The 12305-nt window shown below is 45.3% G+C and overlaps 1 protein-coding gene across 1 annotated transcript; it reads left to right on the forward strand.

Annotated features, from left to right (window-relative positions):
- Positions 1-706: 706 nt before the first annotated feature.
- On the forward strand, positions 707-2521 carry LOC122182726 (C2 calcium-dependent domain-containing protein 4C-like). The gene is made up of 2 exons (XM_042876243.1): positions 707-804; positions 1087-2521. The coding sequence occupies exon 2, from the start codon at positions 1142-1144 to the stop codon at positions 2435-2437; it is 1296 nt and encodes a 431-aa protein (XP_042732177.1). The 5' UTR covers positions 707-804; positions 1087-1141; the 3' UTR covers positions 2438-2521.
- The last annotated feature ends 9784 nt before the right edge of the window (positions 2522-12305 follow it).

Raw genomic sequence — 12305 nt, forward strand, 5'->3', positions numbered from 1 at the left:
CAGTGAAGGTTTCTCTTAGCAGCCTTTAGCACGATCATAAAGTGTGCAGAGCTCCATTTGTGTTCTGCTGCATTGCAGAGCTGTGCTGGGAAAGCTCACGGATCCCACCGTGCTCTGTGCGACGTCCCATAAGGGACATGCATGCCTGCATTTTTAAGATGCTCCTTGTCAAGGTGACTTGCAAAAGCGTTTCTTTGCCCCCTTTCTACTTATTTCGTCCACATTCTGGTTGCACCGTTGCTCTGTGTTACTGACAGGTGCTGCCTCGGGGCTTATTTGTCTCACGCTCTGTGGATAGCACGGCGAGGGGACACGCAGCCCGATGCAGAAAAGCAGCCACGTCTTTTTCAAATGAGGTGGGAAAATCGCGCTCAACACTTCCTACTGCTCTTGGTTTGGAAAACAGCCAGGCTCTCAAGAAGAAAGGAAGCACCGAGACAATTCTGCCTTTGTACTGCGTTTGATAGATAATCTCGAAAGCGGCCGCGAATGAAAAGCAGCTGGAAACGGTGAGGACGAGGGGCTTCCTCCCGCAGGGGCGGCTGTGGCTCAGGGTTAGCCCTCCCCAGCCGGGCGCTGCTCTGCGAGGGCGCCAGGCGCAAATCGAGAAGGGCTTTTTCGCCACGTGCTCGTTCTGTGACCGTTCCAGGTTCGGTTCAGAGCGCGGTGGCACAGGGGACGTCCCGGCCCCGCAGCCCCCCCGCTGCCTCCGTCCCTCCCTTCCTGTGGGAGGCGCCCGGCGCCGCTAGAAAAGGACCGGCAGCCGCGGAGACACCGGAGTGGAGCGCCGCTGGAAGCCGGCAGGTAGGGCCTGGGATCGGCTCGGCTCCGGGGGAGCACGGAGGGGTCGCTCGGGGAGGGTAGCGACTCGATGTCATTGAGCCTCTCTTCTGGTGGCTTCATTTTGTCCTTGCGGCAAAATCCATGAGACTTTACTGACGGCAGCATTTCGAGCAGAGGCTGCTCGTTTGGACGTGCGGACTAAATTTGTGCCGGTCCCGCTGTTCTCGGCATCCTCAGTGCTTTGCCTTGTTGCAGCGTGCCTGGGAAGCACGTTAATGTAGTTTTGCATTTCTGTGTCTACAGGTAGATTTGCCTTCTCGGCTCTTCTCCTTTGTGGACCTCCCGTCTGGGTGCAGCGATGTGGTTCTTGGACAAGATCAGACCGCCGCAGGGCAGCAGGAACCTCCCGTGTGCCTCCTTCCTGGGCCTGCCACCCGGCCAACATCTGCTGGAAAAAGCCCGCCTGGGGGCTGCTGCTTTCCCCAACGTGCTCACCCCGGACAGAATCCCGGAGTTCTGCATCCCCCCCCGGCTGAGCACCGCTGCTCCTGCTCAGGGTCCCGGCTCCCGCCAGCACCACGGTTCAGAGGATGCACGTCTCAGTTCCTCTGACCACAGCTCCGGTTATTCTTTGCCGCACTTCATCCAGGTGGAAAGTGCTGAAGAGTTCCCAGCGCTGGAGGAAGAAGGCACCAACTCAGACCCGCAGTCCCAAGCCGCGCTCTCCCTGCCTCACTTCCCCAGAGCTCCCACTTCCTACGGCTTCTGCACCTTGCTGGAGAGTCCCCACACCAGGAGAAAGGAATCGATCTTCCACGGTGACACGTGCGGGGCTCTGCCCAGCCTGACGCTGCCTCGATCCAGAGCTAACACGTTCGGTGGCAAAGGGAACACGTCCAATCCCATTGCTATCAGCTTCACTTCGGTAAGGCTGCCTCCCAGGCACCTGCACAGGCAGGGTGCTTGTGACAGTGACACTGCCTCCTCCAGCGACTCCTCTCCTTTCAGCTCCCCACTTCTCAGCAGATCGCCTCCCAGATCCTGCTCCTTGATCAAGGCACGAAGTCAGGAAGGATTGCTCTGCCGAGCACTGAAGGCCAAGAACAAATCTGGCATGTCCAGGAATAATTCTCTGTCTACAGAAGAGAGCAGCTCCACTGATAACAGCCCCAGTGCCATCAGGCGGGCCTCGGAGGGGCGGCTCGCTGCACGGAGCTGCAGTGTGTCTTGTTCTCCCCTCTTTCCCCTGGACTTTGCCCAAGGCCGGCAGAGACTGGTGGGAGAGAGCACCGTAGTCATGGACAAGGGGGGCATGTTGAGACTGTCAGCTGAATACTGCTCAGAAAATGAAAGGCTGAGGATCCGTCTGATCAGTGCAGAGGGTTTATATGATGACTCTGTAGAGCCCAAAAACATAAACTGCTGCATTACCCTCTCCCTGGTGCCAGGGAAAACACAGAAACAGAGAAGCACTGTTATAAAGAGAAGCAGGAATCCCATCTTCAATGAGGACTTCTTTTTTGATGGCATTGCAGAAGAAGAACTGCTCAGCCACTCTGTGAGGATGAAAGCAACAAATAAAGGGTGCAGCATGAAACGGGACTACACCTTAGGAGAACAGGAATTGTCTTTAATGAGTATGTTGTCCTTGTAATACTACAAACAGACCCACTTTGTATTCTGAAAGTTTTCTACTAAATAAAGTTTTGGTTTCTTTTTCTTATAGAATACTTGAAAACACTGTGTCATTTGGTATTGTTTTCATGCCAGTGTGCCTTAACACTTTGAGCTCCGTAAGGCATTTGTTGCTAAATTCCATGGTGGCTGTGGAGCAGAGCTGCCTGTGAAGGTGAAGAAGAAAGGAGAAGGGCTGGTTTGCCTTAGGATCAAGTGTTAAGCAGTTACCAAGTTTATGGTTCTGAGGAGGAAAAAGGGTTGTTTTTCATCTCCTCTGATCCCTAAAGCCCGTACTCAGCATGTGCATGCAGCAGGCACTAAACTCTGGCAGCACCCAGGTAATGCATCAGTTAAATAGACCGTTTTAACAGCACCCATATTTACAGAAAGGAACATTTTAATGTGCCTTATGTTTGGGGAGTGAGAGAGATGGTTCATTTGGTAATTCCCCCTTCCAGAACGTGGGGGGAGGATTTGGATTTCCAAAGCAGGTGTTAACAGTTTTCCTTGTTTTGAGAATAACGCAATCAGCTTCTGCTGAGCAGCAGCTACGTGCTGCGGTGTGCAGGCTCAGTTCTCTCTCACACAGACCTGTGCTGTCACATTATGCAGGTGACTCCTGCTTTGCGTCACTATGGAGAGGCTGACTGCTGTTAGCGCAGTTAGCATCTTCATTCACCCTTCCCTTCCATGGTTGATTTCACAGCTGCCTGGGTGAAGCTGCCACGTAATTGTGCTTTGATCAGGAATGTACCCTGGAGCTCTAGCTCTCAGCAACTGAGCTTCTGCATCCCTTCATAAACTAAGGCAGACAGATCAATGCTGGACGGACAAAAGATGGCTTGGGATCTCTGCAGGGAATCCCTGCTTCAGCTACAAACTTGCCGTGTACCTTCTTCAAGGCATTAGGATAAAATAAGGATCACCTTTTTCTGTACTGTATCAGCAAACATCCAGTGGCTGAGGTGCTGGATTTAATGTCATAAGAACTTTAAAGCTGCATTCTTGAGGCACCTCCTCCTTCCCTTTTTTTCCCATTTTTTTTCTCTGCTGAGGTGGGCTGCGCAAGTGCGAGGAGGCAGAAATTGTCTTGAAAGTCCAGGACTGCTGCTGCCCCCCCTTGATTAAATTACAGGTAGATAGGAACGGGGCCAAAGGAAAAGGTTTTTTTCAGAGTTCATTATGAGACTGTAAAAACAGGGCTTTGCTTATGCCAAATCTACAGCTTAAAAGCTCTTTCAAATAGATTTCTAGCAGATCCTCTCCCTGCTCCATTCTGGCACGAGTACAACTGTGTGCAATCCATGGGCCTGTTCATGGGAGGCTGTGGTACTGCCTGGCCACCAAAGTATTTAATTCTCTTTCGGGCTTAACTACCCCAAGAAGGATTTTCTTCCTTGGAATAGCAGAAAAAGCCCAAGAGATGTTGATTGTGATGGTGAGTGCTCAGTGCTAGCCCTTGGTCCATCTCACGTGAAAACTTCTTAAAACACTCTCTGTACAAAGCATAACTTGCACAGGGAAAGGGCTGGGTATATTCCAGAAGATGATTAAAATCAAATGTAATAATAATCCCTTGGTGCTAAAGCAGAGAATTAAATGTCCTGATACATATTTGCACAGCAGGAGGTGATACACTGACACCTGAATCCTTGAGTCTGGGCAAACTGGCTACTGGAGAACACGCAAAGCCAGTGGGGAGAAGTGAAATTAAGAAGCAGAACTCCAAGGAAGAATCAGTACAGCTGCAAAAGAAACAAAGCCTTTTTAAACACTCACTGTATGACAGACTGGCTTACAAATGAGCCATTTCTTCCTGCTTTTCTTGTATTGAATTCCCCAGAGGAAATCAAGTGCTTCTTCCTCAGGCAGATGACATTTTTAGTCCTTGGAACTTGAAGTTCCTTCACAGGTATACCCACATGGAGAAGCAGGCTGATGTAATACAGAAGACAACATTTGTGGTGTCAGAGGTTCACTTCACTCACACCACAGTGCATGTCCCCGTGCTGTGCCACTGCTGTACCGTGGGGACAAAAAGGTGGAACAGCTGAGGTGGGAAGCTGCTCTGGAGGCTCCACTGCACGAATGCTGCTGAGAGCAGTGTCCCTTTTATTGCTCCCCATCAGCCATTCGTACACAATTACGGGATCTTTCCTGCATGTTCTCTTCACCATGCCAAAGGGCATAATGTATTTTCTAGCATCAGAAACAGGTGGCAGGTGGTTGTAAACTTTTATCTTTCATCACGCAGGGATGGAATGAAGTACTTGGAGAAAGTCCTTCATTCCTGTAATAGGGAAATAAGTTTCCAGCTGGGCTCATGTGGTCAGGTGTTTGGAGAGGAAAACCTTCACCTCTGGTCAGCTGAAAGAGAATTGAGCTCTTTCTAATGTTCTTTGAAAACGACTTATTCCTGAGCAAGTTTTCTTACAGAAGTTTGATGATAGGCTTGCCTGCTAAGGGATGACTTGGGTTTATTTTCTTGTGAGCTCAGAGCTGAACTAGACTGAAGTGGTGAATTCCTACAATGCTGCCTATGCTGCAGCTGCTTTCCAGTAGCGTCAGTTGTGTTGGGGCTGTACGTAAAACACCTGCATGAGCAAACAAGAATGCAACCGGATACGTCAACCTGAAAAAAGTCGTGATGCTTCAGTGCTAGTGTGAGTCAACAGCAAGAAGAAAATCCACCTGCTAGCACTCAAAAACAGCTTCTCAGAGTTAAGCAGGTCCTGATCAGAAGTTTTCTAACTTTTAAAATGCCATATATGAAAAGGTGATACGCTACATTGCTCTCTCAAACAAAAGTGTGATCAGAGGTGCTCAGTGGTGCTCACTGGCCAAAGAATCACCTGGTAACAGCATGCTTTAAAAACAGTGACAAATATTTGAGAAAATAAGTTCTTTCTGCTGAGATCCCATGCTCTTGTTTTGCTACGCAAACATTGTCTGTTTCTGCTGCACTGGATGTACTCATTGTGCTGGCCTTTTGAAACAGAGTTATTTTAGTCATGCCTCTTCAGATGGTTGTGGACAAACATTACTGCAAAAAGCAAGTACTTCCCTATTTTGATGCCATTTTCCTGATTATTAGATCAGAAACAAACCTGTGCAGATAGCACTATGCAGTGTAAAATGCAGTTCCTGTAACTGTGCTACTTTTCATGTAAATATCAGCAATAGCACCATGGGAAGGAAATACCTATTTTATACCTATAATATACCTATAATATACCTATTACAAAAGCCTGAGTGCACAGATGTGCAGATCAGGGATTAGGAGACACAGTTACTGCAGTATCACATTCCATCTATGGCACCACTTGTTCCAAGCTGCTCCTATTTTTTCAGACCAGCTCTGAAAAGGCAGTGCTGAAAATGGCACCCCTGTTGTCTCTGAGCCCATCCTGGGAAGGAGCTCTTGAAAGAGGATGGCCACTGTAGAGGATGCAGGGGAAAACTGAAAGTGTTGTGGGAAAATTTCTTTGGATTTGATAGAACGTAACTCAGAAAGCAGGGGGACAAAAAGCTAGACAAATGTACAAATTTGTGGAAAACCTGCATTTGGGACACCAGGGTATTTGCCTCAGGCCAGGAAAGCTGTCCTGGAGAAATCCCTAGGAGTGCCACAGGCCACGTGTTCACTGGGCCATCCTTGTGCTCTCCAGTAACTACTGCCTGCTTCAGTCTCCTGCCTGTCCTGCATCTAGATTAGAGGTCTTCAGCTTGCACAGGGGGCTGAATTGTTGGGCATGATATTTGGTCAAGGTAGGAAAGGTAATGAGTCACATCTATTGATGGCTTTTTGTAGCAGGATGTTTGGTTAAAACAAACAGTAGCCTTACGCTGATGAAACAAATGGCATAATTAAATGCTATCTATCTTCCATTACCACGTATTCCGAACACACACGCACAGAGCCACGTAAAATTCACATGCATTTTTAAATAAGATGGTATTCAATACAGACTTAATGCTGAGGAGTGCCACTAAAATGCACTCTAGAAATATTAACATTATTAATAGCGTGTTAGAAGAAAACCAATCTTTCATTCTTTTAAAATCCTTCTGGATTATCTTTCCTCATAGTGAAGGTAAAAGGAAGTTGAACGTTCCAGAGTGTCCGTGAACTAACCTTCTGTGCAGAAAACTGACTGATAGAAAATGCAGGTGGCAGGAATTGGTGGACTTCAGATGCCTGAAACTAGCTCTCAGCCTGGACTGTGCACAGCATCACACAGACAGTGGAGTGGGGAAGAAGAGCTACTTCCTCTGTGTTTGCATCACTTAAGGGAGTCATGCTTTATGCCGCCAGTTTCTTTGTATTTAAGGGATTTACAAGGAAAAGAGCTTCCAGCGGGTCTTTGCTCCTGTGAGGAACAGAAATGGCTACTGCTAAACCACTGGTGGTGTTTAACAATTGATAATTGAGCACAGTGCCAAAGATGAGAAGAGGATCCAACAAACAGCTGATGATAAGACCATGATAAGACAACAGATGATAAGAAATGACAGCCTCTTTTTGCCTTGATACCATCACAGGTCACCAGACAGCTATGTCTTTGGATTTCCATTTTTTTTTAATTCCCTCTGTTATTCCTTTTCTATTTCTAGTCATAAATGTTGCAATGTTGCAAAATTATCTGTCCTGAGTGGTACAGTGAGAACTTGACCTTGCCAAGCATCGCATGTACTAGACAGAAAAACACTGAACAAGATTTTCCAGTTCACTTCCTTCCTGTTGAAGCTTAATGACTTTTCTACTTGCATTTCTCACCCTTTTCAGAGCAAACTCAGGAGGCATGTGGAAGACCATAAGGTGAGTGACAGGGTTGATAACAAAAGAAATCGAGTGCCTTTTTGTTTTCTAAAGTAAGATAACCAGCCAAAGTTCTGGGTCTTCATTAGATTGCTTAGCTGGGGAGCCATGTACAGGGAAACAGGTCACAGCCTGTGTGTTTAAACTGCTGCTGTGACGTCCAGGAGGTCACACAAGTATAGTTCTCCAGTGCTTGCACATTCCTCATTGCTGTTGGTTTTACGTGGCTGTGTGGCTTTGTCTCATGATGTTCCTCAGTTGCCTGAAGAGTTCCCTTTTGCCTTCACATAATAGGCAAGAAACACACTGAGAAGAGCACTTGAATAAAAGCCTCATACTAAAGATGCTTGCTTTCTCACATCTCAAGGATGAGCTACAGTGGCTGAGTGGCACTGCTCAAATTCCCGTGATTATTTCTATCTTCCCCTTACCAAAATACAGTTTATTAAGTTGTCACACTTAACCATTTAACTTCAATCCTTGCTCTGTTCATTGTGTGTGCACAAAACCTTCCTGTCCTAACCAGTAGCCACTCCCAGTGAGCAATTAACTTGAATTTATCATTTCAGTAAAAATAACTGCTGTCTTGAAATGACAGAGCCAGCCTAAGTTTGTCTGATGTTTCTCTGACTTCAGCAGATTATTTGATCTATATAACTGTGATTGTAAATGAAACTCTGGTTGAGTGCACATTAGCTTTAGTCCAGTGCCTACAGCAGAACTGTATTTGCCAGATTTTCTTTTTGCTGGGATCCAACCATCAGATTTTGGGGATCAGTTGGGCACAGCTGGCTTTTGCTGTGCTGGATGCTAGAGCTAGAGCGGGGACCCCAGCACTGTTCTGACATCCTTAAAACAGAGCGGCAAAGCCTAGACATTAAAAACAGGCTTCACAAGAACAGCTGCCTAGCCTCTAGGGATTGGTAAGCTGTGCTGAAGCTGATGCTGACTTAGAGTTGAAACCTATATAGGGATATCACCTAGGCAAATGGCTCATCCTGAGTGTTGGTAAGAGCAGTGTCACTGGTGATGAAATAGTGCTTATGATCAACAATGACTCTCACACCCCTAATTATTTTGCCTCATGTGTTGAAGCTTCTTCAAGCCAGTAATTCAGCTCTGCAGTCTCAAATCAATGTAGGAGTGTACAGGCAACACAAATCAGCAACGAGAATGGTGACATATTCTGTCTGCCCCATAGGCTGTAGCCACAAACCTACAGCTGGTAATACCAGCTCACTGTATAATGATCTCTTGCTCTTTGCTGAGCATAAGGAGAGCTTCATTTAATAGTTGAGCAGTGCAAGACTGCCTCATTACATGCCATAAGTGAGTTACGCCTGGGACTCATGCCCCTGGTCTGCTCTCAGGGCATAGGGCTGGTGGAAGTGAATGTGAGCTCTAGCAGTGAGTGTCCATTTCAGAGGGGCTCAGACGGTGCCACCTGCAAGAACTGTGTCCTGAATTTCCCAAACATGAGATCTGATTGACCTTGTTCTCAAAACAAGGTTAGAGCTAAATATAACCCATAGTTGCAAGGTGCACTTACAGGGCTCTGAGATATACTGTTTGTCCAGTATCTGCTTTTGCTTTGTGTAAAGGTTATCTGCTAAACAGTGTGCTTTCCTGAACTCATATGAAGGGTGTAACTGACTTTTTGAAATTAAACTTCTTCAATAGCACAGGCTGGTTTGGCTAAAGTTAAAACCACTGTTAGGAAGCTGCATTATTAACTATAGTATATTACAAAACTGTATTATTAACTGCATTGTTAGCTATATTATTAAGTTATGAGAAACTACACGCAGTGGAATCATTGGGAAAAGGATATATACACACCACTGTGTAAATTGTGCTTCCAAATAACCTGGAGGCAATCATGGCCAGGCTGGATGGGGCCATGGGCAGCCTGATCTGGTGGGTGGGAACTCTGCCCATGGCTGAGGCTGGATGGGCTGTAAGTCCCTTCCAACCCAAACCATTCTGAGATTCTCTGGTTCCTACGTAAACACCTCTTTGTCTTCTCTCTCCCAGATGTAACCAGTTTCTTCTTCCAGGAAAAGAGCTGTGAAGCAATAGCTAACCATGTTAGCAACAAGACAACAAAGTACTTGGCACAGCCAGGGGGAAGAATCATGCCACGTGTAGTCCATTTGTGATGGCAGGTGGAGGTGTTGTCTTGTGGGGTTATGTAAAGAATATCTAAGTCGCTACAACTGGCTGCAGAAACATTTTCTCAGAGAGGGTGATTATTCCCATGCCCTGACAGAGGATGCAATGCAGCTGAGAAATCATTTTACATCTTTCTCATGAAGACAAAACTTCTGATTTCCGTTTAGAATATTCCCTAAACTATTCTCCAGCTTTGTAAGAGAAATCTAAAACATTAAACATTAAACATAAACATTAAAATTAATATGAAAATACTGGTAAAACAGAGCTATTCCCACTGGAAGCACTAGACATGATCCAAATCTGTGTAAAACTTGAGTACAAATCAATTCAGTAGTGAGACTTCTAAGATTTATCCTGAACATTTTTAGCGGAAAGGAATGGGCACATTCAGTAAATGCATGCCAAATGGATTACGTGAAGCACATTTCTGTATTGTTCTGAAAATGCAGATGGTTTCATTTAACCATCTGCTTTAAAAATACCTGTAGGAATGAATGTGCTAAGGTTGCCTCAGGAATGGGACTGGATGGAAGTTACTGGGCAATAGCATGTCCCAGATGGCAGTGAATGATCCGGCATGCTAGCAGGTTACCACCTGAGACCAGAAGACAGGACATTAACACAGAACAGCCAGATGGCAGAAAACTTGGGAACTGCACAAATGTAAACAGAAAAAAAAGAGATACTTGATTTGTGGGACCTTTTAAAGGTCAAAATCCAGCACAATCTGAGAGAAGTTACTGGAGGAGAAACTGATAAAGTTTAAAAACAAAATGTGGAGCTAGGATTATCAACACAGAGCTAATCTGCTTCACTTATTTGTATTTCCACTCATTGTTCTTTGTTGTAAATAAATACTGTTTCAAGACCAGATACTACTCATAGTTCACTTTTTCTTGATAAGAACTTAGTAGCAGTTTAAACTCTTATTTCTAATGAAAATCAGCCCTTGTTAGGACATTGGTCCATGACTTTCGGTCAACTTCATAATCACAGGATAGTTGATGCTGGTAGGGACCTCAGGAGATGACCTGGACATGTCCTGGACCTCTGGGCCATGGGCCACATGCATTCCTGCACAGTGCATCCTGCGTTCCCTGCCCTGTGCCATTTTGGTGGCTGTTCCCTGCCAAGTGGCTTGGCCTGACCCTTGGTATGCACCCATTGCTCAGCACCAAGACAGCAGTCAGGGCTGAAACCAGCATGAGCAGAGGGCTCTGTGCAGTGCTAAATCAAGCTGTGGCAAATAATTTTATGCATTTTGTTACATTGGCTAAATACAGTCCTCTGAACAATGACAAATGCAGCCATGCTTTCCATTCTGATAAAGGAATTTGAGAATAGGTTTCATGACTGCTGAAAAAATCACCATTTCTTTGGTATATTTGTGATTGTTGATGTTTGTTTGCATTATGTATAGAAAATCCAACAAAAATCTCAAGCTATTTGGATTGATCGTGTTTCGCAGATACAAAATCTTTAAAGCTGTGAACGCAGATGTTTCTAGTGATGAGCTGAATTTGTTCATAAAAATAAATGTGTCACCAAGATGCTCTAAGAGCTTAGTGCATCTGAAGTGCTGATATGGGGCAGGTTGGATGCATGTTTCTCCATGCTAGGAACTTCTGATGGGTGTAAATATTCAGTATGTGTGATGGGAGGACTGTCTGTTGAAAGGATAAGGTGGGGTACAGAATTTCAATAAAACACTGTTAGGAGCCAATAAGCAGTCAAAGGGGGCAATGGTTTCATACATAGATTAGGGTGGGATATTTCTGCTAGCTACATAAATACAGTTAAATGAATACAGGCCTCTGCTACCAAACATTCTGTAAACCACAAAACAGGAGATATAAGAAAATCTTACTTAAAACTGAGTCCTGCAGGTTTCTTGAGACCATGTCCACTTCAAAGTCACAGAAATATAAACATTATCTACTGTGTAGAATCCCCTCAGATATATAAAGTAGGAAAAACAAAAGAGGAAACTGCTGATATTAGAGTACATCTTAAAACATCACTGATCTCATTTAATGCAACACTACAGCCCATTGGACCAAGCAGGCTGGGCAACAGCAAGATTAAGGAAACAAAATGAGGGCTTCTTGTATCTCTCATGAATTTAAAATCATTCCAGAAAAAAAAAGAAAAAAAGCAGGGCTATACTAATGTCAGACTAACTTCTCAGGGGAGAAAAGGTAATAGTTGCTAATTTACCATTTGCCTTTACTATATGTTTCCTCTCCAGCAGTTTCTGAGCCTCTGCTCTAAGCTGTCACCCATGTATGTTTTGTTTGTCTGTGAGTGATAAATGTAACAGAAGTCTACTCTGGACAAGCGAGTGGGAAGCAGGCAGCCAGACTCTCCATCAGTGTGTATAAAAGTAGACAATTCATGATTTATGCTGCTGCTGAGGAGACTGAGGCACCAGTGCATCATCATGATTAATTTAACAAAGCTTACTTAGAAATGACACCAGAAAAGATATCTAATGGCATGTTGTTTCATTCTTAACAGTAACACCTTATATGCATTTACAAGGAAGAAAAGGGAAATTAAAACCTGCTTTCCTGTGGTAGTCTGATAAAATGAGAGGTGGCATATTTCTGATTTTTCCCTGTTTGAGGAAGCTTCAGTTTGTGAAGGAGAGGGGAACAGCTTCACCTCGTGCAAAATCAGTGATTGAACTTCAGTGTAATGCTTATGAAAGTAGGTCATTCATGGGTCTGCAGTGGTTACATGCACTGCCTAGCGAGGCTGCCAGTCACACCATGCTTACTTGGGATGTTTTGCTGTTAACCACTCTATCAGACCTGGACAGCAGTGCCTTTCCTCCCTGTGCACCCTGGCC

Source organism: Lagopus leucura, unplaced genomic scaffold (genome assembly GCF_019238085.1).
Source record: "Lagopus leucura isolate 7727_CA_CO unplaced genomic scaffold, USGS_WTPT01 Super-Scaffold_100015, whole genome shotgun sequence".
NCBI classification, from domain to species: Eukaryota; Metazoa; Chordata; class Aves; order Galliformes; family Phasianidae; genus Lagopus; species Lagopus leucura.